General features: G+C 40.5%; 5 protein-coding genes across 5 annotated transcripts; 4 read left to right on the top strand and 1 right to left on the bottom strand.

The window, feature by feature from the left end:
• Positions 1-596: 596 nt before the first annotated feature.
• Positions 597-5332, top strand: LOC142995253 (extracellular calcium-sensing receptor-like). Its single transcript, XM_076146241.1, has 9 exons — positions 597-760; positions 960-1254; positions 1766-1852; positions 2099-2368; positions 3121-3315; positions 3399-3698; positions 3859-4083; positions 4209-4332; positions 4419-5332. Exons 1-9 carry the CDS (start codon positions 651-653, stop codon positions 5330-5332), a joined length of 2520 nt encoding a protein of 839 aa, XP_076002356.1. The 5' UTR covers positions 597-650.
• A 736-nt stretch (positions 5333-6068) lies between these two features.
• On the bottom strand, positions 6069-9575 carry LOC142995288 (extracellular calcium-sensing receptor-like). Its single transcript, XM_076146282.1, has 6 exons — positions 9241-9575; positions 8453-8748; positions 7594-7802; positions 7278-7499; positions 7052-7175; positions 6069-6970 (listed from the first exon to the last, which is right to left on the bottom strand). The coding sequence occupies exons 1-6, from the start codon at positions 9573-9575 to the stop codon at positions 6069-6071; spliced, it is 2088 nt and encodes a 695-aa protein (XP_076002397.1).
• A 248-nt stretch (positions 9576-9823) lies between these two features.
• On the top strand, positions 9824-16292 carry LOC142995142 (extracellular calcium-sensing receptor-like). Its single transcript, XM_076146075.1, has 10 exons — positions 9824-9866; positions 12032-12182; positions 12433-12727; positions 12870-12956; positions 13314-13583; positions 13862-14068; positions 14157-14432; positions 14587-14814; positions 14912-15035; positions 15376-16292. Exons 1-10 carry the CDS (start codon positions 9845-9847, stop codon positions 16290-16292), a joined length of 2577 nt encoding a protein of 858 aa, XP_076002190.1. The 5' UTR covers positions 9824-9844.
• Positions 16293-17584: 1292 nt separating this feature from the next.
• Positions 17585-21416, top strand: LOC142995141 (extracellular calcium-sensing receptor-like). The gene is made up of 9 exons (XM_076146074.1): positions 17585-17694; positions 17904-18198; positions 18300-18386; positions 18742-19011; positions 19189-19395; positions 19494-19769; positions 19951-20178; positions 20284-20407; positions 20503-21416. Exons 1-9 carry the CDS (start codon positions 17585-17587, stop codon positions 21414-21416), a joined length of 2511 nt encoding a protein of 836 aa, XP_076002189.1.
• A 697-nt stretch (positions 21417-22113) lies between these two features.
• Positions 22114-26458, top strand: LOC142995287 (extracellular calcium-sensing receptor-like). Its single transcript, XM_076146281.1, has 9 exons — positions 22114-22325; positions 22579-22873; positions 23048-23134; positions 23337-23606; positions 23930-24136; positions 24227-24502; positions 24720-24944; positions 25332-25455; positions 25539-26458. Exons 1-9 carry the CDS (start codon positions 22114-22116, stop codon positions 26456-26458), a joined length of 2616 nt encoding a protein of 871 aa, XP_076002396.1.
• The last annotated feature ends 1487 nt before the right edge of the window (positions 26459-27945 follow it).

Here is a 27945-nt window from a genome sequence, read left to right as displayed (position 1 = left end):
TTTATGATAGCCTGTCCATAGGGGTTCTATATCGAAGTCAGTTAGATTTTTGAACAAGTTTTGAATGACAGTTGTGCAGTTTGTAAAGTAGTGAGTGACTGTGTGTGTTAGGGAGATGGATTCTGTGCATGTGTGTCTTGATTTTTGACCCAGAAATTTTAAAAAACAACAGAAAATTAATATTTCATGAATATTAGGTAATCAAGGTTGCAGTCTTGGTTCAGGTCGATGTGCAATGAAGCTCTCAGGTCATTTGCTGACCTTCTGGAACCTGTAATTATTGTTTTTATTCACATATAAGAGTTTACACAGCATACGGCAAGATTTATTATGTATTACTGAAGAATTGAAGATGACCAAAAATGTTGTAATGCAATGATGTATTGACAAACCATGATGCCCCAGATTCTACTGGCCTTATGGGTGGTGTACAAAATTAAACAATGATGTAAGTCATCAAAGGGGAGTGGTGTTGAAATGTCCTTAAAGCCTTAATGCTCAGACAAGGAGTAAATAGGAGAACAGCCATGTGTTCACTGTTCGACATATGTTTGCTCCTGCATCTGTATGTCATGTTGTCTTGTGACCTTTCCTCTGCTTTTTCTTCCTCCACCTCTTGTCAGTTACAGGGAAAGTTTCACCTCAATGGGATGCAGAAAGCTGGAGATGTGGTTTTTGGTGGGCTGTTTAAATTCAAATCTTTGTCTGGTTTTCCAGATTTGTCATTTACATCAAAGCCAGAGGAACCTACCTGCACTGGGTGAGTATGTGGGGAAAACAGCAGAGACTGGAGGATATCAGTTTCATTTGACAAATGTGTTTAACTTTTTGTGTTGGGTTTTAAAAAAAAAGCATTTACATTTTCTCATGAAAATGCCAGAAAATCAAATGAATATATGCAATAGTTATACAAAGGCAATGAAATCTTTAGTATTATAAAGTGATACTCTTTGCATTAGTTTAGACTTTCTAGGATTCAGGCGGGCTCAGACCATGGCCTTTGCTATTGACGAGATCAACAGGAACTCCAAGCTGCTCCCTAATGTGACGCTGGGATACAGCCTTTATGATAACTGCGTCAAACTGGCTGTGGCATTCCGTGCAGGACTGGCATTATTGAGTGGACAAGAGAAGTGGTTTACTTTGGGTGATACCTGCCCTGGAAATCCTCCAGTCCTGGGGATTGTGGGAGATGCTACCTCTACAAACTCAATTGCCATCTCTAGTATCTTTGGTTTGTACAGAGTGCCAATGGTAAGTTTTCGCCAACACACAGTTTGGGGATGATCTGAATTCAAACCAGTAGATATGTAGTCTATCAGCTTTGCAAGTTAATTTAAAGTCATTGGGTTATTTTTCCTCATTACCAAAACCATATTCCAGTACTAATTTGATACAAGTCTATGCCACCTCCAACTACTGTACCTACCTGGAGTGCTGCTCCGGGATCAGGGCTATCCCATATGACTCTCTCTCTTTTTATCTTTCTCTCTTTCTCAGGACTCATGTTATTCATCTTTTGCTGTTTTTTGTACCTTTTGTACTTTTGGCTATATTATTGTATTTCCTATTGCAAACCTGGCCGTTTGAGGAGAGGGAATCTCTCTTGGTATTCCCTCTCCCAAGGATTCTTCCTTTTCCTTATACATGAAGGTTTTGGAGAATTTCCTTGTTTTGGAACCGCACGTTTTGGGCCTGTAAAGCCATTTGAGACATTGCATATGATATTAGGCTGTAAAAAAATACATTTGATTTGATTTGACAGGTGAGTTATTTTGCCACTTGCTCCTGCCTGAGTGATCGACAACGCTTTCCATCTTTCTTTAGAACGATCCCAAGTGATGATTTCCAGGTAAATATGCAAGATTGAAATTTAGAAACAAACCAAAGAGTATGTTTATACCCATTCCACATTTCTTTAAAAGGGCATCAACTTAAACTGACAATGAAAGAAAAAAATTAATATTGTGAATTTTATGAATTTTACATCATGACCTACATCACTCACATGCAATGAATACATACAGTGCTCAATAAGAGTGAATGTGAATGTATATTCAAACCTGGGCACTAATCCCGCTGCTCTCTATTTAATTAGGTGCGTGCTATGATTCAGATTTTGAAACGTTTTGGCTGGACTTGGGTAGGTCTTCTGGTCAGTGATGATGACTATGGACTCCATGTTACCCGATCCTTTCAGGCTGACCTGGTTCAGTCTGGTGCAGGTTGTCTGGCCTATAGAGAGGTTTTGCCCAGAGGAAACAATCCAAATGAGCTCAGGAGGATTGTGAATGTAATGAAGAAATCCACAGCTCGTGTGGTTATTGTATTTGCATATGAGAGCCACATGATTAAAGTCATGAAAGAGGTGAGTTTTATGTATTTATACAAATATTTATGTATACATTGCATAAAATACTGTTTCAGTCAATTTTGCTATTAACACAGTGTCAAATGCTAGATGACTAAATGAATCCATTATTGACACTAAGTGCTAAACTTAGCTGATATGTAATTCATACAATATCATCATTTTTTCAGAGGTCATATCATATATCATATCAGATCATATATAATTAATTTTGACAGGTCAGTGTTATTGATCTGAATCCTAAAATTATACAGAAGTTATTACACAATGATAAATACAGATCATTTGCTAAAGGGCCTTTTAGTAGAACAGATAAACGTGAATTCCACTTTATGCTGACCTGCATCATATATTATTATGATAAAATAATAAATAAACATGAACATTCATGAATATAAGAATATAGAAAACTCTACTTCAGTATGGAGGACTAAAAGTGCCAAAATTAAATTAATAAATACGCCATTAAATAATTAATTAAAAGTGTCATTAATTAATTAAATGTGTCAATAATTAATTAAATGGTGTCATTAAATGTGAAATAATTGATTAAATAAAACAAGTCATACAATTTAAAAAAAACATTTAATTATTTCAGTGCACATTTAATTATTTCATAGTTCGGTGTTACAGCGAACCATGAATTAATTTTAATTTTAATTAATTATTTAATGGCGTATTTATTTATTTAATTTTGGCACTTTTAGTCCTCCATACTTCTGAACTTCTTGCTATGATGTAATCCATAGGTGGTAAGGCAAAATGTGACAGGTCTGCAGTGGATGGCCAGTGAAGCCTGGTCAACATATGCTCCACTCCAGACCCCAGACCTCATGCCGTACCTGGGTGGCACACTTGGCATCGCCATTCGAAGAGGAGAAATACCAGGACTCAGGGACTTCCTGTTAATAACACATCCTAACAGCAGCCGTGGAAACAACATAGTTAGAATTTACTGTTACTGTTACTTTTTTTTATCTAAACTAGCAAGAAACTTTTTTCTTCAACAGTACAATGTACAGCTCAGAGTGTTTTGTCTACTGTGTTTCAGGTAAAGCATTTTTGGGAATACACATTTGAGTGTAGATTTGCACCACCTCCCGCAGGGTGGGTGGATGTTGGTGGAGCATTGTGCACTGGACAGGAAGATCTAGAAAAAGTGGAAACTGTTTATCTGGATGTGTCAAACCTCAGACCAGAGTATAATGTGTACAAGGCTGTGTACGCCCTAGCATATGCACTTCATGACTTACTGCAGTGTGTGCCAGGGAGAGGGCCTTTCAGTGGGAACAGCTGTGCTAATTTCCAACAACTGGAGCCATGGCAGGTGTGGTAGCAATTAACTCCATACGTTTTCAGCCCATAATCTTATTAGGCCAAACAATCTGTGTTTTTGATGACCATGTATGAGCCAAAAAGTACAACAGAAGTAACCAGTAACTAGTAACTATGGTATCAGTGTCTATTTTTGTGTACATTTTTTGCAGCTTCTGTATTACTTAGAAAGGGTCAATTTCACCACATCCTTTGGCGATCAAGTGTCATTTGATAAGAATGGAGATGCCATACCCATCTATGATGTCATGAACTGGCTATGGCTCCCTGATGGAGGCACAAAGGTTCAGGCCGTGGGTCTGGTAAAGGAGTCGGCCTCAGGTGAAGAGCTCACACTGGATAAAGACAAAATCTTCTGGAACTTTGAATCCAAACAGGTAACCTTTGCCTCATTTGGCTATGATTCTGTCCTGTGGATAACTCTCAGTATCAGATGGTGAAGGCACATCTTAAAAATCAAAAATCATCATAAATCATTTACCAGTGATAAAACTTACTGTAGCCACCAAGGTCAGTGTGCAGTGAGAGCTGCCTTCCAGGTACCCGTAAGGCCAGAAAGAAGGGGCAGCCTGTGTGCTGTTTTGACTGCATCACCTGTTCTGAGGGAAAGATCAGCAATGAGACTGGTGAGTGTTACTTTCAAAATAAAAAATGTCCTTCAAAAATATAATCAGTCCTGTACGGTAAATCAAGTACTTCCTGTTTTTGTTAGACTCCATGGAGTGCACCAGTTGCCCAGAAGACTTCTGGTCCAACCCCCAGCGAAACAAATGTGCCCCCAAGAGAACAGATTTCCTCTCCTACCACGAACCCTTAGGCATCTGCCTGACAACTGCATCTTTATTAGGAACATTTATTTGTGCTATTGTCCTAGGAATCTTCATTCATCATCGCAGCACACCCATGGTACGGGCCAACAACTCAGAACTGAGTTTCCTGCTCTTGCTGTCACTCAAACTTTGCTTCCTGTGCTCCCTGCTGTTCATTGGCCGTCCACAGTTATGGACATGTCAGCTGAGACATGCAGCCTTTGGGATCAGCTTTGTGCTTTGTGTCTCATGTATCCTGGTGAAAACCATGGTGGTGTTGGCTGTGTTCAAGTCCTCCAAGCCAGGAGGTGGAGCCACCTTGAAGTGGTTTGGTGCTGTGCAACAGAGAGGAACAGTTCTGGTTCTTACTTCCATCCAGGCAGCAATCTGCACTGCTTGGCTTGTGTCTTCATCACCAACCCCCCGTAAAAACACTAAATACCACAATGATATAATATTTTATGAGTGTGTTGTCGGGTCTACAGTTGGTTTTGCAGTGTTACTAGGCTACATTGGCTTACTTGCTGTTCTTAGCTTCCTGTTGGCATTTCTGGCTAGGAATCTTCCAGACAACTTCAATGAAGCCAAGCTCATCACATTCAGCATGCTGATCTTCTGTGCTGTGTGGGTGGCCTTTGTCCCTGCTTATGTCAACTCACCAGGAAAATATGCAGATGCAGTGGAGGTATTTGCAATCTTGGCATCCAGTTTTGGCCTCTTGGTGGCGCTGTTTGGACCCAAATGTTATATAATAATTTTGAGGCCCGAGAGGAACACAAAGAAAGCGCTCATGGGTCGGGGCACTGCTAAGACATAAAAGTTGTGGTCCTGTGACTCATCAGTCATTCATTATATTTTACTTTGATAAAATGATTTAAGTAACTCAGTCTTTTTGGCTCAAATATTATTAACTGTATCAATGTGTGTGTATAAATATATATAGCTGCATTTATGCATTGTTAATAGAATTGTGAGATATATTATCACATTAAATGATCATTTGATATAATTTCTGTGAAGTGATTTAAAAAAACACTAAAATGTGCAGTATATTTATTAATAATTTAATACATTGTTTTTGCACCAAATAATTAATTGATAATATTAACATACTTATGACTCTCCATACAATACAGAAAACAGAGAGCAGTTTTTTCAGAGAGCAGATTCAGTGTTGATTAAACCTTTGGATTGATGAAAATATACTTAGTTGAACACTCTGGCCTTGCTGGCCTTTGTGCAGAAAGATTTTAATCTCAACTTTGCATCTATCTTGCTTTTGTGCTTCATAGTTTTGTATTGTTTTGTTCACATATAAAACATTTTGTTTTTTTGCAATTTCAATTGAAACATCAAATTCCATGGATAAAGAGCAATCACTATGATGCATTTTTACCACTATGACCTTGTTTATTGAAAGGATTAGCTATTTGTCAACAGATTTTCAGCGTACAAGTATATCTCAGGAGAAAGTACTATAACATTGTAGTTCAAATAGTTGTCAACAATGCATATTCACAAAATGATCAGTTAATTTGTACAGGACCAATGTTTTAGATATTCTTAGACATCATACATTTCTTTGTATTTTTCTCTGGCCTGAATAATATTATAAAACACTTTGGGACAAATATACATACTATTAGTCCAAAAGTGGAAGCCAGAATAGCAAATATCTCCACAGCCACAGTGAACTTCCCAGGGGAGCTAACATAAGCTGGGATAAAAGTGATCCAGACTGCACAGAATATGAGCATGCTGAAGGTAATGAGTTTGGCTTCATTAAAATTATCTGGTAGTTTACGGCCTAATACAGCTAACACAAAGCAAAACATAGCCAGTAGTCCTATGTAACCTAACACAGCCCAGAACCCTATGGCTGATCCTAATGCACACTCCAGGATGATTCTCTCCTTATATGTGGTTAGGTTTTTAATAGGGAAAGGGGGGCTGAGAACCAACCAAAGGGTACAAATTAAAACTTGAATCAATGTGAAAAACACTACTGTCATTCTTTGCTGTAGGGGGCCAAACCATTTCATGACATTATTACCAGGAAGTGTAGCTCTAAAGGCCATTAACACCACTATGGTTTTGCCCAGAACACAAGAGATACAAAGGACAAAGGTGATCCCGAACGCTGTGTGTCGCAGCATGCAGGACCAATTGGCAGGTGCACCAATGAATGTTAAGGAGCAAAGGAAACATAGAGCCAGAGAGAAGAGCAGCAGGAAACTCAGCTCAGAGTTGTTGGCCTTGACAATTGCAGTTGCCCTGTGACGGAAGAACACAGCCGCTGTCACAATCGCCAGACAGGCACCGCCGACTGAGAATGTAGCCAGGATGATCCCGAGCACTTCATCATAAGAAAGAAACTCTACAGGTTTAGGCAAACAGATGTCTCTCTTTGCACTGGGCCAGAACTCCTTTGGGCATGGGAAACAGTCTGTGGAATCTTAGAAAAAACAAAATGACAAAGGGGGTCAGACATCATCTTTCATGCTTATGTAAATATGCATGAGGTGAAAAAAGCTACCTGTTTTATTGTTAATCTCTCCCTCAGGACATGATGTACAATCATAGCAGCAGATCGGTTTTCCTTTCTGCAGCACTTTACGAGTTCCCCGAGGACAGCTTTGACTGCACACGGACACAGGCACCTAGTACATACAAACAATCATATAAACATAGATTACCACACGGCTCATAGGAAACCTCACAATCACCAGATAGGATAACAAAGTGTGAAATTATTGCCATACTTGTGTGTCACCCTCTGCCCAGGTGATGTTTTTGTTTATACTGAACTCTTGGCCAGTTGGTAGTGATGCATCGTACTGCCCAACTGTCACCAACTCAATGCTGCCACTCTTACTTTTCTGCCAATTAACCAGCTCATATGTGGCCACAGGATCCCCATTGGCATCAAATGAGACATGGTAACCATTTTGAGAGAAATTCACTCTCTTCATTTGGCTAAGAACCTGTGTGGAGGAATTGAAGGAGGTTTAAGAGACGGAGAACGAAACAAACATTGTTTCATGAGGCAAGATTAGACAGATCATTTTATAACCTGACCTGTGAGGACTTCATCTTGGTGTCTCTGTCACACCACAGAGTTGTGGAGTTTGCTTCCTTACACACTACATTGTGAATGGCATGTGCTATTGCATAAACAGCTTTATACACCATGTTAGTGATTCGGAGCTGGGAAGTGTCTTTGTATTGGCTCTGGAGCTTCAGGATATTTTCAGTTCCATCACATGTAATCTTGTCCGTTGAAGCTCCTAAAAATGCAGAAGGGACAAGGGCAGGTCTAATTAGAAAACTTTGTTGCATGATCAAAACCTTTGTTAGGATCTGGTGAACTGGTGTGACAAGGAAACTGTTACCTCTTGAGAACTTCAATATTTGGTAAAACATTTTTTTACCAAAAAATATACATACTATTAGTCCAAAAGTGGAAGCCAGAATAGCAAATATCTCCACAGCCACAGTGAACTTCCCAGGGGGGCTAACATAAGATGGGATAAAAGTGATCCAGACTGCACAGAATATGAGCATGCTGAAGGTAATGAGTTTGGCTTCATTGAAATTATCTGGTATCAACATTTTTGTTGATATAAAAATGTAAGAAAGAAATATCTATTTAAATTAAATACTGAGGGGAAAATTTATGAAATACATTTTCTGATTTGGTAAATACTACTTCTACAGAATCTCAGTCTACAGAATGCACAAAAGTAATTTTATATGTTTATATTGTTATTTTCAATGGTTTGTCTTACGGTAAGACCTTTCTTGTGCAATTTTGTTCACTGTGTTTTATGTAATGCCGATCTCTCTACCTGCACACCTTCTATTCATCTTTCAAACATTTGGGACACATTTTTCATAAAAGTCACGCAAGTATCATAAAAAAACTCAACTTTCGGACTTCTTTTCAACCGGCAGTTGAATGCATCCTCCCAGAACTCGGTGAGAACTGGAGAAGCAGCCACTTGAGCAGGAGAGAGATCCACCAAGAAGTCTCTCAGACCTGGGATGACAGATCGCTGAATGCCAACCCCAATGGCCCCTGTGCAGACGTTGAACCTCAGCATATCTGAGTCTGTTACCCAGGCCTCACTGCCTACCCACTGACGAGGTGGAGAGGGCTCACGTGCAAGCTCCTCCAGCAGGATCCTCATGTCTCCTGCAGCTGCAAATGCCACAACAACCACCGCTGTGGCCCTGGAAAGACAAACGGTGTCATAAAACATTGATGATTATAAATTAACTATCAAAGACCCTTGAATATGATCTTTTTTTTTAATACTGTGCCTGCTGTAAAAACACATCCCATCAAATTCACTATAATAAAATGAAAACATCAACGATTTGATGACAAAATTAGAATTATTATACATTTTTAACTGCCATTGATTACAGTGAATCACACTAAATAGAAAAAAGTATTCAACTGCGATTTTAGCATTACAATGCTGCCGTTAAAGTATAATTTTCTTTCAAATTTACCATTTATTAATTTATGCTTCATTTACATTGAATCATTCAGACATTAAACTGTAGCAGTGGGTCAGGTCAGTTAAAATAAAAAATGGAAATTGAGGTTTAAGGTTTAAAATGTTAAAACTACTTATTACTGGCTATATTTGTTTTAAATAATCGACTTTTTAACATCACATCAGCGAAAAACAAAACTTAAAAAGTGACTGAAGTAACCTGCGGATGACGTCTGCCACTCGCTGAATCCTGCTACGTGGGTGCGTACGATAGAAAGATTCTGAATATTCCACACAGATTCCCTCTCTGTGTGCTGCTTGCAGGAAAGACGCCATGCCGTTATTTCCGTAGTCCGAATCGGACCGGATAGCGCCAATCCACGTCCAGCCAAAGTGCTTGACAAGTTTGGCTAGAGCGTCGGCCTGGAACTGATCACTCGGGATCGTTCTGAAGAAGGTCGGATACTGATGTTTATCAGACAAGCACGCACAAGTGGCATAGTGACTCACCTGTAGGGAGACAGACACAATCACAACCAAGACTGTGACTGACATGTCCTGAATTAGAGACACGTACTTGAGGAATGCCGACGGATCCGATGACACGCGACATGCTGATGGATGGCGTGGATCCAGACTCGCCGACTATAGCTGTCATCGTACCGGACTGAGAGCACTTGTCCCCGGTGTCGAACTCCTGCTCCACGCCGTTGACTAGCTGGAAAGCCGCTTGGATAGCGACAGGAACGGAGGCGCAGGAGTCGTGGATTCGGTACCCGAGTGTGACTCCAGGCAGCAGCTCCGTGCTGTGGTTGATCTCCTCGATGGCGAAGACCATTGCCCGGGCGAAACGCAGCTCACGCACGTCCATACTGCACAGGGACACAATTATAATCAATAAATCAAGCCATGGTTATCATCTTCATAACACAACGACAATTAACAGGTTAACTTCACACCCAAAGAAAGTTACAATTCATGCATAAAGTTGTGATCTGTAATCAAACATTGAAGGGTAAACCAAAATACTAAACACAAGACTGAAGCTGTTCATTAATACAAATGCCAACTGCAATTCATCTAAGTCTTTCTATATGTTTAATGTTTGTCACACATGCAAACTTCACATTTATCCAAAATATCTACAAGGCAAGATATCAATTCACTAATAAATAAAGTCAGAAATGATTAAATTGGACATCAAAGTTCATCACAATTCCTTCAAAAGGCTTTGTCCCTAATTTTTCAGCAACATTGTAATCACATTATTTAAATCATTTCTATCCTCACACATTCTGATATTCTCTCATGCCTCATTTCTCCATCCTACTAACCTCCCCGTGCACCTTAGGGGCTCAGGCATGCTGGTGTAGTTGTGCTTCACTGTGTGCATGTAGTAGTGTATGGAGAAAACACCCCCAATAATGTAGTCACCGTCCATGGAGAAGGCAGGTGGCCGAGCTGCACCCTGGAGCTTACATGTTACAGCTGAAGCCTCCCTGCTGACCCGAGCACCTGTCCAGGTCTCTAAACGCTCGGCTATTGGTGTAAGGCCGTTACCAGACTCATTAAAGACAGAAGCTGAGGGCAGCGCAAGCAGCCCCAGAGCAATGATCAGGACCAAGTGCGGACTTGAAATCTTCATCCCTCGTGCCTGTAAATACAACAGCCATGTGTAAATACAGTAACAGCTCACAATGCTTTCCCACGTGTTTTTATAGCTTTTCATGCAAATAGTTCCCTCCTTCTGCTTTACGTCTTCTAACTGTACTATTCACCAGTGACCAGACTGTCTTGTCTGTCTGTCTCCCACCTTTCTTACAGCAGGCCCACAGTTGTCCCAATGGGGGTCGGACCAAAATCCTCTAGGCAACGGTTGCACTTGAACAAGCAAAACAGGGCAAGATATAATATATTGTTGCTCTGCCCTTGATAGACAATTTGTGAAAATTTGTGAAATATTTTCTTTTCTCTAAAACTTTAAAACTTGAATATTTTGAAGAATAATTATAGAAGAAACTAGCTTCTGAACATGTCATGGTTTTTGGTTATAATTCATTCTATCATTATTTTACACTATATTCCTAAATTTTGCATAAAATTGTGTTTCTCGTGCACAATCATGTTGAAATATATGTTAACTTACTACTACAATTGCAGAATTGGCCTTACATGTGCAACCATGTTTGTCACACACAGTCTGTCAAAACTGATAAACTGTGTTCATTGGATGTTGAAATAACAAAATGATTAAAGTTATGTGTGTGTGTTACTGTTAGCATTAGCAAATAGCTTGGTAATGTATGTGTTTGTTCTGTCTCTCTCAATAAAGTTGAGTTTTCTTCCTGCATTAACAGAAAAACAGTAGTGTCCAAAATGGCTGACAGTAAGAACGCTTCAAATTTAGGGAGACAATTGTTGAAGAGCATGATGGAATATCAGAAATGGGAGATTAGTTCTGTCCTGCTTGGTTCAGACTATCCACGTGTCAAATTTGATCCAAAATCCAATCCAAAATGGCGTCATGAATGGGCCAAATCTGCATGTGGACCCTGGCTCCAGGCAGGCAGTGGCTCAGTGGGTAGAGCTTCCGCTCAGAGGTGCCCCTGAGCAAGACACCGAACCCTCAATTGCTCCCCCCTCTGCGAAGGGTGGTGATGTAATGTATGTCGCTTTGGATAAAAGCGTCTGCCAAATGATGGTAATGTAATGTAATGTAATGGAGTTTGGATTTCCAAGTACTCATTTTGCAAAATTGACACACAGCAGGTATTGGTTTATGAAAATTTGTCAGAAATGCTTGATACGTTCCACCCAGCCAATCTCATTTGCTCATTAGCAGCGAGGGTGACGTCACCTGGTTGCATATATAATGAGGTAAGCATATGTAAGTATTACAGACAGAAGAAGGGCAGTTATGGGGGCATTTTCTGACATGCACTTGATCTCATGTGTGTATCTAATATTGAGTTTGTCTTTCTCTTCTTTCTTCCCTGTGTCTTTCTCTCTCTCCTCATCTTGTCGTTTACGGAGAGAGTTTCATCTTAATAGCATGCACAAGCCTGGGGATGTGGTTCTGGGTGGGCTGTTTGAGGTCCACTTCTCCTCCGTCTTCCCTGAGATAACCTTTACAGCAGAGCCACCCCAGCCTACTTGCCAAGGGTGAGTCTCGCATACGGAGCACAAAACTGTGTGTTTATTTTTGTGGTGTGCCCTCAAGGTTGTCGTAGATTAGGATCAAAGATGTGTAATGTTTTTGGCATGTATTTAAATGTGAATTTCAGAGTTGTTAGTGACACATCGAGATTAGTACAACATTTCTCAATAATGCATTTTAGAAATAGGTAACAACTACTTTTATCAATGTTATTATGAATTGTTATTTTAGTGCTTAATTGCATTTTTCTGGCAGCTTTGATGTTTTAGGTTTTAGAAATGCTCAGACCATGGCCTTTGCTGTAGATGAGATCAACAGGAATGCCAACCTGCTGCCTAATGTGACTCTGGGATACAGTCTCTATGACAATTGTGGTGCACTTGTTATTGGATTCAGTGCTGCTTTGTCGCTGGCAAGTGGTCGAGAGGAACAGTTTATGTTTGAAAAGACGTGTTTTGGGAATCCCCCAGTTCTGGGGATTGTTGGCGATTCTTACTCAACATTTTCGATTGCAACTTCTAATGTGGTGGGTTTGTACAAATTGCCAATGGTGAGTTTCCTTGCGAGTGTTAAAATCTCTTTTCTGCTTTTGTTCTAATGTGTTAATAAACTGAACATTAAAAAATAAAAAAATTCTATTGTATCTATAGACTTTACCAATGTAAACTGACATCTCTACTGATTCTTTACAGGTGAGTTATTTTGCCACATGCTCCTGCCTGAGTAATCGGCAACGGTTTCCATCCTTTTTTAGAACGATCCCAAGTGACGCATTCCAGGTGAACATCTTTTAGCAACTTCAGAATAATGTAACATGTTTTAAAGAACACGTGGCCAGCTTGTAAACAAATCTGTTTGTGTATTGTTGCAACTGTTGCATTGTGATATTTTCGTAGCAAGTAATCTTGCATTGAGAGAGTTAACTATGTGGAGCAGCTGTCCTTACTTTCTTCTCAAATTATCTTTATGCCATGATTCATGATCAGCGTGGGGAAACTTAAAAGCAGACTTTGTTTAATTAATGGCGTTGTATGGTCTCAGATAAAGCAACTAAAGTACAATTTTTTTTTTAATGATCTTTTAAACTGTAAACATACAATTTGTAAACCAGTCCGCTAATCAATGTACTATCTTAGGTCCGTGCAGTCATTCAGATTCTAAAACACTTCGCCTGGACCTGGGTAGGACTGCTTGTCAGTGATGATGACTATGGACTCCATGTTGCACGATCCTTCCAGTCTGACCTGGTTCAGTCTGGTACAGGTTGTCTGGCCTACACAGAGGTTTTGCCCTGGGGAAATGATCCAAATGAACTTCGGAGGATTGTGGATGTTATGAAGAAATCCACAGCTCGTGTGATCATTGTGTTTTCACATGAGATCCACATGATTAATGTTATAGAAGAGGTTGGGATTAACATACATTTTCATTAGAATTCACTATTACAAAAATGTTAGAAATGTTGTGTTTTTCTTCATCTATTAAGGCTGATCATCATTATCAACAATTTGAAAGATGAAGGCCCTTGTAGTTCTATCCACTGACTTACTGGAAACTCTACTGCTTCTTTAACAAATTGGATAATGGAGACTGTACTTTAAATGGACTGCATTAGTCGAAATGATTTGATTCTGTAATTGAGTGAGAGGAGAAGAACAAGTAATTGTTTTCATGCAATACACAGGTGATAAAGCAGAATGTGACAGGCTTGCAGTGGATGGCCAGTGAAGCCTGGACAGCATCTACTGTACTTCAGACCCCCCACTACATGACGTTCCTTGGAGGTACACTGGGAATCGCCATCCGCCGAGGAGAAATACTAGGGCTGAGGGACTTCCTCTTAAAAACAAATCCTGACGGTGACCAACACAGCAGCTCTGGAAATAGCATGGTGAGATTTTGACCGTATGTATCTGACTGGATGTAGAAGGAAACAACATTGTCAGTATTTATGCCAACATTTAACTTTTACATTTCAGGTGAAGCAGTTTTGGGAACACACATTTCAGTGTAGATTTGCACCTCCTCCAGCAGGGTGGGTGGATGCTGGGGGAGCACTCTGCACTGGACAGGAAGATCTGAGTAAAATTGAGACTGAGATTTTGGATTTGTCAAACCTCAGACCAGAGTATAATGTGTACAAAGCTGTGTATGCTCTGGCGTATGCCCTCCATGATTTGCTGCAGTGTGTGCCAGGGAGAGGGCCTTTCAGCAGGAACAGCTGTGCTAATTTGCAAAGGCTGGAGCCATGGCAGGTTTGATAACAGTTTACACACCACCTTCTCATATGCCTTAATCCTATGATTTGGTTCTTAATTAAATTATGCCAAAAATTATAATTTATTAGAGATCCTGTCTGTCATGCTCCTTTCTTTATTTTTCTCTGTCTTTTCTGTTCAATATGTTTAGCTTGTGCATTATTTGGAAAAGGTCAACTTCACCACTTCATTTGGTGATCAAGTGTCGTTCGATGAGTATGGCGATTCCTCACCGATCTATGATGTCATGAACTGGGCGTGGCTCCCTGATGGAAGAATTAAGGTTCAGAACGTGGGTGTGGTTAAAGAGTCGGCTTCCGCAGGTGAGGAGCTCACACTGGAGGAAGACAAAATCTTCTGGAACTTTGAATCTGGAAAGGTCAGATCTGCTAATTTTGTTATATCTTTTTCTCTCCTGGAGATAATTTATAATAACGGTAAATATTTAACAGAATAAACTCTTGTGATTTTTGCAGCCACCAAGGTCAGTGTGCAGTGAGAGCTGCCCTCCAGGTACCCGCATGGCCAGAAAGAAGGGGATGCCTGTTTGCTGTTTTGACTGCATCCCTTGTTCCGAGGGAAAGATCAGCAATGAGACAGGTTTGTATGCATAATAAAATGAGGCAGTATTTAATTGACATCTTAGAGGCCTCAGTCCAATCCCCAGTTGTTGTGCTTCCATCTTGGCTCTAACTTAAATGTTAGAATTTGTGGGTATGGAGGTTCTCCTCGGTAGGTACATTTAAGGACCAAATCCTTTTGAAAGACGACACCCATGAAGCCTATGGGTACCTCTGAGGACCCAGGACTGATTCCCAGAATTGGGATGAAGGAACCTCAATGTGAAGGGCCATATTAAATATTCCTAATTGGGAGGTAAAGGGGTGAAACAAAACGTATATATATAAAAACACGCAAGTGATGATCCTATTTTCTTTAGACTCCATGGAGTGCACCAGTTGTCCAGAAGACTTTTGGTCCAACACCCAGCGAACCAACTGTGTCCCTAAGAGAACAGAGTTCCTCTCCTACTATGAGCCCTTGGGCATCTGCCTGACAACTGCATCTTTATTAGGAACATTTATCTGTGCTATTGTCCTAGGAATCTTCATCCATCATCGCAGCACACCAATGGTACGAGCCAACAACTCAGAACTGAGTTTCCTGCTCTTGCTGTCACTCAAACTGTGCTTCTTGTGCTCCCTGCTGTTTATTGGCCGTCCACAGTTATGGACATGTCAGCTGAGACATGCAGCATTTGGGATCAGCTTTGTGCTTTGTATCTCATGTATTCTGGTGAAAACCATGGTGGTGCTGGCTGTGTTCAAGGCCTCCAAGCCAGGAGGTGGAACCACTCTGAAGTGGTTTGGTGTCATCCAACAGAGAGGAACAGTTCTGGTTCTCACTTCCATCCAGGCAGCAATCTGCATTGCTTGGCTTGTCTCCTCCTCACCAGCACCTCACAAAAATACTAAATACCATAATGACAAAATAGTTTATGAGTGTGCAGTCGGTTCCACATTTGGCTTTGCAGTGTTACTGGGCTATATTGGCTTGCTGGCTATCCTTAGTTTCCTACTTGCATTTATGGCAAGGAATCTTCCAGACAACTTCAATGAGGCCAAACTCATCACATTCAGCATGCTGATCTTCTGTGCTGTGTGGGTGGCCTTTGTCCCTGCTTATGTCAACTCACCAGGAAAATATGCAGATGCAGTGGAGGTATTTGCTATCCTTGCCTCAAGTTTTGGCCTCTTGGTGGCTCTGTTTGGACCCAAGTGTTACATAATCCTCCTGAGACCAGAGAGAAACACAAAGAAAGCAATCATGGGTCGAGACAACAAAACTGAAAAGTAACACCTGTGTGAAACCATTAACATTGTCCGAGCTCTGTATTTTTTCCCCATATACATTCATTTCTTTTAAACTTTTAAAACTTGATTATTTTGAAGAATAAACCTAGAAGAAACTTGCCTCTGCGCCTTTACTTAAGGTTTTTGGTTATAATTTATTGTTTATAATTGAACTATATACTTTTATTTGGCATTAAAAAGTGTCTTGTGCACAGCTGTTGTGTGTAATTGGCCTAATGTGTGCATCCATGCTTGTTGAAACGAATATGAAATAACACTGTGTCAACCAAATGTCCCACTGTTTTATCGTCATCTAGTGGACAACATAGGAAATTCATACAGGGTGTGAAATTCCCCCCGTGAATTAAAAAAGTTTGTCTTTTGGACAGAGCACACATTTACATTCCCTCGTAAATGCAAGGCAAACCAGATGCACGTGACTGGAGGATGACATGTTACCACATATTAACACATTTTAACAAACAAAACCAAAGTGCAAAGTCCAACCTGATGACACCCAAGGTCAAGATCAGAAATAGGGCAGTGTAATTATTTTGTGTAAGTACCAGGCAGTGTACGAAAACTCATAGGTGTCTCTCCCCCACTGTTGAATATTGCTTTAGTCACACTATGCGTCTTCTATGCCCTGAATGGCAACTTGTAGAACTGTGAGATCCCAGCGTAGCTCTGGACATGAATTTACCCTGCTAACCATGTTACCACAACAACACCATCTGGGTCAATTCTGCATATCATGATGCTGTTGTACATCACAGGGTTATCGGCATGACCACCAGCTATTCCTCAACACATGTATTGATCACAATCTGGTCGCTTTTATGGCGCAGGACAAACCACAGCGTGCAGTGAATAACCTAATGTTTATGAACAGCTCAGGAGTTGGATATATACTATAGTTTCTACAGTATAGTTCATGGGTTGTTTTGGGGGTGATACTTCCTGATGTGGTCTACACAAGACTATTTGCTTAAATTTACATGTGCTGACTGCATGTCTGTACCCTACTAATATATGTTAAATATGCCCTGCCCAATTTCTAAACAGGCCTGCAAAGGGGCTGGCGAAGTTTGGTTGCATATAAAGATTAAGTAAGCATACTTACAACAAACTACAAAGTGTAACAGAAGAAGGGCAGCTATGGGGGCATTTTTTGATACATATTTAAGCTTACGCGTGCCTCAAATATTGAGTTTATTGTCTTTCTCTGTTTTCTTCCCTTTGTCTCTCTCTCTTCCCTCATCTTGTCGTTTACGTAAACAGTTTCATCTTAATGGCATGCACAAGCCTGGGGATGTGGTTCTGGGTGGGCTGTTTGAGGTCCACTTCTCCTCTGTCTTTCCTGAGCTGTCATTCACTGCAGAGCCACATCAGCCGAGTTGCCAAGGGTGAGTCGCATACACACACACACTCATTACAAATTAATCTGGTTTGTATCCAAGGTATTCACAAATTACTGTCAAGAAACTGTGTGAGATATTACACATAATCAAGACAAGATTTATAGTTTCGCTGACTGAAGCATATCAACAATGTTTTCATATATTTCTATCATTTCCATGGCATATGTTTTTGTTTAATGGTATATTTGTGTTAGCTTTGACATTCTAGGGTTTAGGGATGCTCAGACCATGGCATTTGCAATAGATGAAATAAATGGGAACTCAAACCTGCTTCCTAATGTGACACTGGGATACAGTCTCTTTGACAACTGTGGCACGCTTGTTATTGGATTCAGTTCTGCCTTGTCAATGGCCAGTGGTCAAGAAGACCTGTTCCAGTTTGACGAGACCTGTTTGGGAGCCCCACCAGTTCTGGGGATTGTGGGTGATTCCTTTTCAACTTTTACAATTGCCACCTCAAATGTGCTGGGTTTATACCAATTGCCCATTGTAAGTTTTCTCTCCTCAAACTTGTCTCTGCTTTTGTTGCACTGTAATTTAATGAATGTCATATTTAGAAACACTCTGTGCACTCTATTGACTCTGCACAGGTGAGTTATTTTGCCACATGCTCCTGCCTGAGTAATCGGCAAAGGTTTCCATCCTTCTTTAGAACGATCCCAAGTGACGCATTCCAGGTAAATATCTATTGGCAAGATGAAAACTTCACAACTATGAACATATTTTATTGAATAATACCTAGTATACTAGTAGTACTGATCAGTAATCCTTATTTCATGTCAAAATTGATATGTGTTGTTGTTCTCATCCATGTAGTGAATTTACCGTGTGGCAGATAGTGTGATCTGTGTTTCTGCGTACGTGTGTGTGTGTATAAAGTGCCCCATTCTATGTGTAATTAGTGGAGTGGCAAGGTCTCAGATAACATACATGAAAGGCAATGCTTAGACAAGGTGCGAAATACAACTTTCAAGGGGGAGTTTGATTGAACACATATTAAATGACTGCACTATCCGCTTTCTATTCCTTAAGGTTCGTGCTATAATTCAGATTCTAAAACACTTTGGCTGGACCTGGGTTGGCCTGCTGGTCAGTGACGATGACTATGGACTCAATGTTGCACGATCCTTACAATCTGACCTAACTCAGTCTAATGCAGGTTGTCTGGCCTACTTGGAGATTTTGCCCTGGGGAAATAACCCAACTGAATTTCGGAGGATTGTGGATGTGATGAGGAAATCCACAGCTCGTGTGGTCATTGTGTTTGCACATGACAGCCACATGACTGAACTCATGGCAGAGGTTGGGGTTAAAATAAATTGATATTTAAGAATTTATTAAATTGGTTCAACATTTGCGCTCATTCAGTCCAAATGTTTGACGGATGAATAATCATTTTACTAGAGGAAAAAAAAAAAAGAATACACAATGTACATGTCTCAGTTGAATATAGATTATTTACTATAATGCAATTCACAGGTTGTAAGGCAGAATGTGACAGGCCTGCAGTGGATGGCCAGTGAAGCCTGGACAGCATCTACTATACTTCAGACCCCCCACTTCATGCCGTACCTGGGTGGCACACTGGGCATCGCCATCCGCCGAGGAGAAATTCCCGGACTGAGGGACTTCCTGTTAAGAATACGCCCGGACAGTCAGCACAGCAGCAGCTCTGGCAGTAGGATGGTGAGACTGTATATCTATGTGAGCATTGGTGATCTGAAATACTGTATAAATAACATATTAGCATTTTTGTTAGCACTTGAATTTTGACATATTTTCAGGTTAAGCAGTTTTGGGAACACACATTTCAGTGTAGATTTGCACCACCTCCAGCAGGGTGGGTGGATGCTGGTGGAAAACTTTGCACTGGACAGGAAGACCTGGGAAACTCTGACACTGAGTTTTTGGATGTGTCAAACCTCAGACCAGAGTATAATGTGTACAAGGCTGTGTACGCTCTGGCTTATGCTCTTCATAATATGGTGCAGTGTGTGCCAGGGAGAGGGCCTTTCAGTGGGAACAGCTGTGCTAATTTGCAAAGACTGGAGCCATGGCAGGTGGGATATCAGTTTACACGTCTTTATATGGCTAAGTCATGTGATTTGGTAATTAGTACCAAGTATTGTTATGCCTTAAAGTTGACAGTTTATATACATTGTGACAGTTTAAACTTAACAGTCAGAATTGTCAATATTTTTAATTTGATTGCTTTTGATCCCTTCTACTCGAAATATCAAGCTTGTGCATTATTTAGGAATGGTCAACTTCACCACAACCTTTGGTGACCAAGTGTCATTTGATGAGAATGGCAATGCCTTACCAATTTATGATGTCATGAACTGGGTGTGGCTGCCTGGTAGAAGAACAAAGGTTCAGACTGTGGGTGAGGTTAAAGAAACGGCTTCCTCTGGTGAAGAGCTCACACTGGATGAAAACCAAATCTTCTGGAACTTTGGATCCAGAGAGGTAATTTCTCCCTATTTGGTTATGTTTTTGTACCATAGTACATACTTACGTAAATCTAATAATGTAAACATGTCCCAAGAGCCAAAACCGTCCTGTTGTTTGTAGCAGCCTCAATCGGTTTGCAGTGAGAGCTGCCCTCCAGGTACCCGCATGGCCAGAAAGAAGGGGCAGCCTGTTTGCTGTTTTGACTGCATCCCTTGTTCTGAGGGAAAGATCAGCAATGAGACTGGTTTGTATGCATTGTTATTATGTTGTTTACCTTTGAATATACCAGTGGTTACCAATCCCGGTGCGTGCATATTTTTTCTTTCCACTTTTTGTTAGACTCCATGGAGTGCATCATCTGTCCAGAGGATTTCTGGTCTAACCTACAACGGGATGGCTGTATTCCAAAGAAGACAGAGTTCCTCTCGTACCAAGAGCCTTTGGGGATCTGCTTGACAACTGCTGCATTGCTGGGCACATTGATTTGCTCGGTTGTTCTGGTAATCTTCATCTATCATCGCAGCACACCAATGGTACGGGCCAATAACTCAGAACTGAGTTTCCTGCTGTTATTATCACTCAAACTGTGCTTCCTGTGCTCCCTGCTGTTCATTGGCCGTCCACAACTATGGACATGTCAGTTGAGACATGCAGCATTTGGGATCAGCTTTGTGCTCTGTGTCTCATGTATCCTGGTGAAAACCATGGTGGTGCTGGCTGTGTTCAAGGCCTCCAAGCCAGGAGGTGGAGCCAGTCTGAAGTGGTTTGGTGCTGTGCAACAAAGAGGGACGGTTCTGGCCCTTACATCCATCCAGGCAGCAATCTGCATTGCTTGGCTTGTCTCTTCATCACCAACACCTCATAAAAATATTCAATATTACAATGACAAGATAGTGTATGAATGTGTTGTTGGGTCTACAGTTGGTTTTGCAGTGTTACTGGGCTACATTGGCTTACTTGCTGTTCTTAGCTTCCTGTTGGCATTTCTGGCTAGGAATCTTCCAGACAACTTCAATGAGGCCAAGCTCATCACTTTCAGCATGCTGATCTTCTGTGCTGTGTGGGTGGCCTTTGTCCCTGCTTATGTCAACTCACCAGGCAAATATGCAGATGCAGTGGAGGTATTTGCAATCCTGGCCTCCAGTTTTGGCCTCTTGGTGGCGCTGTTTGGACCCAAGTGTTACATCATCCTATTGAGGCCCGAGAGAAACACAAAGAAAGCAATCATGGGTCGTGGCACCACCAAGACATAATGTGTGTTTTACATCCACAATACAGCACATGAGGAACTTATTTAGAAATAATATTTACTATTTCTTACAATACTTATTTTAAAATATTTAATAAATCTGATTTGTGAAAGTTTTCTCTCATCACTCATCTTTTATCCTTGTAAACAGCTTCTCAAGCCATTAGTTCAGACAAAGGCTCACTGCTACCTTACTTGATGCCACTGATGGGTTAAGGCATAACATTGCACAATGCAACTGAATATATGATATCTGTTAAATCCCCATACACTAGGTGCCAAACAGATACTTTACATAAAGCACTCAATCAAACTAAAACAGAAGAGTTTGTAAACCTAAACAGGGAGAAAATTAATTTTATTGTGTCAGTATGACACCGTCCTCTTGTGGATATTTTAGTAAACTTTTGTATGATGGTAAAATTAATACACTCAGCTGCCTTCTTGACCTTGGTGAGATATTGTCTAATATGCAAACAATAATAATGATATTCATAGTCAGTCCATCATAAATCTGATGGCAACTATATATCGAAGGCCCTGCCCCTACATCTCATGCTTAGCCTGGTGTGCAAGCACATGATGTAAGTCAACAAAAGGGAGGTGGCATAGCAGTGGCTTTAAAATTAACTGTGGTCAGAGAAGTAGCAATTAGGAGGACAGTCATGTTGTCGTTTGTACACACCTATTTGTACTTGCATATGTATTTCATGCTGTTTTCTTGTCATGTTGCGTTTGCCTTTGCTGTCTCTCCCCCAATTTCTTCCTCCTGCCAGTTACAGGGACAGTTTCACCTAAATGGGATGCACCAGGCTGGGGATGTTGTTCTCGGTGGGCTCTTTGAAATCCATTTCTTCTCTGTCTTTCCTGAGCTGTCATTTACCTCAGAGCCACAGGATCCTACCTGCCATGGGTTAGTGTGTCACAGATCTAACAGAAAGTAGAGGCTGGGAAAGATCAGGTTCATTAGTCTAAATGTTGCAGGACACTGGCATAACTCAAAGAGAATCACATAGATTTCAGCTTACATGGTTTTGTTAAATATCAGTATCCTGGCTAAACGACTGAACTAACTGAGTGAGATGTTCATGGTTAAGTACTGTTTTTCTGCAATGTTTTTCATATGGTATGTTATTTCTGTTTTGTAAAGTTGTGTTTTGTGTTAGTTTTGATGTTCTAGGTTTCAGGCAGGCACAGACTATGGTCTTTGCTATTCATGAGATCAACAGAAACTCCAACCTGCTGCCTAATGTGACTCTGGGATACAGCCTTTATGATAACTGTGTAAAACTAGCAATTGGATTCCGTGCAGGACTGTCATTAGTGAGTGGACAAGAGGGGCAATTTATAATGGATGAAGCCTGTATTGGGAACCCTCCAGTTGTGGGGATTGTGGGTGATTCTTCCTCAACACGTTCAATTGCCATCTCCAGTGTCTTAGGTTTGTACAGAGTGCCTATGGTAAGTTTTCCACCTTACCATCTAAAAAGTATTTTCATAAGAATACGGCGTGATCAAAATGTACAAGTTGTAAGGGCTTATTTTGTGTTTCTTGACTAGTATATTTATGAACTTGTGTATTGTTATTGTGTTATTGTGTACATTGTGTTAGAATGCAGTCTTTGTTTTGTACAGGTGAGTTATTTTGCCACATGTTCCTGTCTGAGTGACCGGCAGCGGTTTCCATCCTTCTTTAGAACAATCCCAAGTGACAATTTTCAGGTGAACATTCATAAGCTAAAGGGCAATGCAGAAAAAAAAACCACTGTGACTGCAGTTAAACAGTTGTCAGGAAGATATCTGCTCAGAATATTACATCAAGCATATTTCATTTCACAAGGTGTGGTATTAAACCTATATTGAGTTATTGAGACTAAAAGTAATCAGTTGTGTGCTTGTCTCCCTCTCCTGTCATTCTAATTAGGTCCGTGCCATGATTCAGATTCTAAAACACTTTGGTTGGACCTGGGCAGGTCTGTTAGTCAGTGATGATGACTATGGACTTCATGCTGCACGATCCTTTCAGTCTGACTTGGTTCAGTCTGGTGCAGGTTGTCTGGCCTATGCAGAGGTTTTGCCCTGGAGAAATGATCCGACTGAATTTAGGAAGATTGTAGATGTGATGAGGAAATCCACAGCTCGTGTGGTCATTGTGTTTGCACATGAGAGCAACATGATTAATCTCATGGAAGAGGTTGAGTTTGAAATACATGTTAATTGAGGAATCCATAATTTCAAATAAATAAGTACAATCACTAATTCATTCATGTCATTATTCTAATTAAACAACAGTGCTTTTACTCTCACCAACTTAGTTATTTCTTTCAGGATTGAGAGTTCATTAAAAAAAAATTATGAATTACTAAGTGAAATCACTGATTAAAAACATCAGAACATCCCAAACTCCACTGTTACTGCACAAACATTTGTAATAGCATGCACAACATAACTTATCCATAGTATATGAGTATATTTGTATTTTTGTTCCAATACATTTTTTTGATATATGTTTGAAAGGTGATAAAGCAGAATGTGACAGGCCTGCAGTGGATGGCCAGTGAAGCCTGGACAGCAGCTGATGTACTCCAGACCCCCTATTACATGCCATACCTGGGTGGAACACTGGGCATCGCCATCCGGCGAGGAGAAATACCAGGACTGAGGGACTTCCTGTCAAAAATACATCCTGACAGTGACCATGACAGCAGCTATGGAAACAGCATGGTGAGTGTGTTACCATATAATCTGATGTGATGACTGTATACAAATTATGAAATCAAATAATAGCAGATTATTTATGTTAATGTGTTTCAGGTAAAGCAGTTTTGGGAACACACATTTGAGTGTAGATTTGCACCTCCTCCAGCAGGATGGGTAGATGCTGCTAGAGCACTTTGCACTGGACAGGAAGACCTAGAAAAAGAGAAAACTGTTTTTCTGGATGTTTCAAACCTAAGGCCAGAGTATAATGTGTACAAGGCTGTGTATGCTTTTGTGTATGCCCTTCATGACTTGCTGCAGTGTGTGCCAGGGAGAGGGCCTTTCAGTGGGAACAGCTGTGCTAATTTGCAAAGACTGGAGCCATGGCAGGTTTGATATCAATTTACACTCCTTTTTATAATGTGTGGCTAAACTTTGTTGAAGTGACAAGAAACGTCTATATTTTGACAGCTGCCAGCAGAAAGGAAACAGCATGTCAGAATTTTTGACAGCTGAATCACTGGATGATTTTAGCATTATTTGTTTTAGTCTTTCTTTGTATTCTCTCTCTATTCTTCTCAGTCCATTTTTTTATCAACACATGTAGCTTGTCTATTATTTGGAAAAGATCAACTTCACCACACCATTTGGTGATCAAGTTGCATTTGATGAGAATGGTGATGCCTTGCCGATCTATGATGTCATGAACTGGGTGTGGCTTCCTGATGGACGAGCAAAGGTTCAGACTGTGGGTGTTGTAAAGGAGTTGTCCTCAGGTGAAGAGCTCACACTGGATGAAGCCAAAATCTTCTGGAACTTTGAATCCAAACAGGTGATTCAGTTGTCTATGTGGAAACTCATTATTCACCCTGCCTCCTAATATTTCCTATTAAGTGAATCTGCAAAATGTTTACATTGATTATTGGAAATATTCATACACACATAACAAGAGCATTGAGGTTAAGTGGTCAACTCAACTAAAACCACTTGGCATCATGATTACAGTTACTGTACATGAAAAATGTGTGGTTGTGTAGTTTGGACCATGGAATGAGGTGTCATAGTCCAACCTGAGTGTATTATGTTGTGTTACGTAATACATTTAGGTAAAGTTGTATTTAAAGACGATATCACTGAGAATACAAAATGTAGTTGGCAGGGTTCAATTACCAACACCAAAAGGATGACCAGTAACACTGATAACTTATTATCCCTTTAGCCACCAAGGTCAGTGTGCAGTGAGAGCTGCCCTCCAGGTACCCGCATGGCCAGAAAGAAGGGGCAACCTGTGTGCTGTTTTGACTGCATCCCTTGTTCTGGCGGAAAGATCAGCAATGAGACTGGTTGGTCCATATTTTTAAATATTATAATTTCACTTATAGATAGAATATAGCTATGTATATCAACCTATTTCTCTCTTTGTAAGACTCAATGGAGTGCACCAGTTGTCCAGAGGACTTCTGGTCTAACCCCCAGCAGGACAGCTGTGTCCCGAAGCAAACAGAGTTCCTTTCCTACTATGAGCCCCTGGGTATCTGCTTGACAACAGCATCATTACTGGGCACATTTTTCTGTGCTCTTGTCTTGGGAATCTTCATCCATCATCGCAGCACACCCATAGTACGAGCCAACAATTCTGAACTTAGTTTTCAGCTTTTGCTGTCACTCAAACTGTGCTTCCTGTGCTCCCTACTGTTCATCGGCCGTCCACGGCTATGGACATGTCAGCTGAGACATGCAGCCTTTGGGATCAGCTTTGTGCTTTGTGTCTCATGTATCCTGGTAAAAACCATGGTGGTGCTGGCTGTGTTCAAGTCCTCCAAGCCAGGAGGTGGAGCCAGTCTGAAGTGGTTTGGTGCTGTGCAACAGAGAGGAACAGTTCTGGTTCTTACATCCATCCAGGCAGCAATCTGCACTGCTTGGCTTGTTTCTTCATCACCAACACCTCATAAAAATACTAAATATTACAATGACAAGATTGTCTATGAATGTGTTGTTGGATCAACAGTTGGTTTTGCGGTGTTACTGGGTTATATTGGCTTACTGGCTTTCCTCAGCTTCCTGTTGGCATTTCTTGCAAGGAATCTTCCAGACAACTTCAATGAGGCCAAGCTCATCACTTTCAGCATGCTGATCTTCTGTGCTGTGTGGGTGGCCTTTGTCCCTGCTTATATCAGCTCCCCAGGGAAATATGCAGATGCTGTGGAAGTGTTTGCAATCCTGGCCTCCAGTTTTGGACTCTTGGTGGCTCTGTTTGGGCCAAAATGTTACATAATCTTACTGAGACCAGAGAGAAACACAAAGAAAGCGATCATGGGCCGGGCCACAGAAAATAGAGGAATGTAGCTATTCAGTGAATGTATTTATCTGATCCTGTGTTTGCTTTACATTGACCCATCAGTGATCTGTTTTTGACCTTCAAAGGAAATAATAATTCTCAAACTTTAATTTTTAGATTTTTAATATCTTTACATTGAGGAAGTCAGATCAAACTTGAGGCTATAAAGAAAACTTCATGAAAACTGATTATTTCCCTTTTTCTGTCCTTTTCACATGACAGAAAATATGTTGAACAACTGTCTAGAATGCCATTACTTTAATTATCCATAAATCAATCCATATGCAGATACTGCTTTTGTGCTTTCCAGGGTGTATGAGTATGTCCTGTCCAATATCTAACTTAACTTTGTCTCCAAATAAGTCTTTCTACAATTATTTGCTAGTTCAAGAATGTCAGCTGTCAGGCACAGCAATGTGGGTCTGCAGCAACACCAGCTTCTGCATTCCAAGAGACAGCACAACAACAGACCTTCTATATAATCATTCTATCTATCTCTTAACAGTACTCTACACTATAATCAACTCTGTATGTAACAATTTCTCGATTAAATGTTTGATTTCATTCATGTGACCATAATTGTTATGACCTAAACCTATTTTATGAACCTTGGAACTTGGAACCTTGAATTTGCCAATGCTCTCATAAAGGCCACAGTCAAAAACCTTTAACGTAAGGAAAAGTCAAACTGAGGGTTTCTCTCAGGCCTCTGTACAAAATCATTAAGGCTTTTATAGTGAATTGGTCTTAACTCTTTTTACACTGCTGTGTTAGAAGCCTTTTTAACTGCTTCACTGACTTGATCTGCTATGCTAGAACACCTTTGAGACAAACCTGGCAGGGACATAAATATTGACCAGGTAAAATTATACTAAAGATAAAACCTTTTACCGTCTGCCCACAGTTTGATTAGTAGATGTTGGTTAATGCTGGTTAAGGGTGAATTGCAAACACGTGTGCTTAGTGCGATAAGTGATCAAACAAAAAATCCCCCCCAAACCAATGGGCTCTGCCTTTAATCAGAGAAAATAAAATCTCCATGTATAAATAAAATGTTTACCATCCAAAATGGAGCACTGGTATAGAACTAAAGAAACTTCCATTAATGTCTCAGCGTGTTATTGCTCCCTAAAGGACATTTGAATGAAGTCCACACAGTCACGACAAGATAATGCATATAATCATTTGTCCATTCCCTCTAGAGTCTCCTGATTCCAAATGTGGACAAGTAAAGCTTGAGTATATTTCTCAATATCAAATTAATTATTTATACATTATATGTATAGGCCCTGCCCATACTTTCCTCCTGCCCTGATGGGTGGTGTGCGGAATTAAACAATGATGCAAGGATTCAGAAGGGGTGGAATACCACTGTCTTTAAAACAAGGTCACTGGCCCTAAAGGGAAGACAGCAATCATGTTGGCACTTTATAATATCTGTATGCTCTTACTCATGTTTTTTTACTTTTGCTCCGCTGTGTCTTTCCCTCTTTCC

This window comes from Genypterus blacodes, unplaced genomic scaffold, assembly GCF_046128005.1.
Source record: "Genypterus blacodes isolate CSIRO-AG114 ecotype Tasmania unplaced genomic scaffold, CSIRO-AGI_Gbla_v1 ptg000032l_1, whole genome shotgun sequence".
Lineage (NCBI taxonomy): Eukaryota > Metazoa > Chordata > Actinopteri > Ophidiiformes > Ophidiidae > Genypterus > Genypterus blacodes.
This window is presented reverse-complemented; position numbering and strand designations above follow the sequence as displayed.

Coding starts and splice junctions, on each gene's coding strand:
- LOC142995253 (XM_076146241.1), top strand. CDS start 651: ATGCAGAAAGCTGGAGATGTGGTTTTTGGTGGGCTGTTTAAATTCAAA. Junction 1,255..1,765: donor GTTTGTACAGAGTGCCAATG/GTAAGTTTTCGC, acceptor TTGATTTGACAG/GTGAGTTATTTTGCCACTTG. Junction 3,316..3,398: donor GCAGCCGTGGAAACAACATA/GTTAGAATTTAC, acceptor TGTACAGCTCAG/AGTGTTTTGTCTACTGTGTT.
- LOC142995288 (XM_076146282.1), bottom strand. CDS start 9,575: ATGTCAGTCACAGTCTTGGTTGTGATTGTGTCTGTCTCCCTACAGGTG. Junction 7,803..8,452: donor CAACTGCCGGTTGAAAAGAA/GTCCGAAAGTTG, acceptor CTGCATTTTTAG/GAGCTTCAACGGACAAGATT. Junction 7,500..7,593: donor CCAAGATGAAGTCCTCACAG/GTCAGGTTATAA, acceptor TCCTCCACACAG/GTTCTTAGCCAAATGAAGAG.
- LOC142995142 (XM_076146075.1), top strand. CDS start 9,845: ATGGCGAAGACCATTGCCCGGG. Junction 12,728..12,869: donor GTTTGTACAAATTGCCAATG/GTGAGTTTCCTT, acceptor GATTCTTTACAG/GTGAGTTATTTTGCCACATG. Junction 13,584..13,861: donor TGATTAATGTTATAGAAGAG/GTTGGGATTAAC, acceptor TGCAATACACAG/GTGATAAAGCAGAATGTGAC.
- LOC142995141 (XM_076146074.1), top strand. CDS start 17,585: ATGCACAAGCCTGGGGATGTGGTTCTGGGTGGGCTGTTTGAGGTCCAC. Junction 17,695..17,903: donor CATCAGCCGAGTTGCCAAGG/GTGAGTCGCATA, acceptor TATTTGTGTTAG/CTTTGACATTCTAGGGTTTA. Junction 20,179..20,283: donor GGAACTTTGGATCCAGAGAG/GTAATTTCTCCC, acceptor TGTTGTTTGTAG/CAGCCTCAATCGGTTTGCAG.
- LOC142995287 (XM_076146281.1), top strand. CDS start 22,114: ATGTATTTCATGCTGTTTTCTTGTCATGTTGCGTTTGCCTTTGCTGTC. Junction 24,945..25,331: donor GGAACTTTGAATCCAAACAG/GTGATTCAGTTG, acceptor TTATCCCTTTAG/CCACCAAGGTCAGTGTGCAG. Junction 25,456..25,538: donor AAAGATCAGCAATGAGACTG/GTTGGTCCATAT, acceptor TCTCTTTGTAAG/ACTCAATGGAGTGCACCAGT.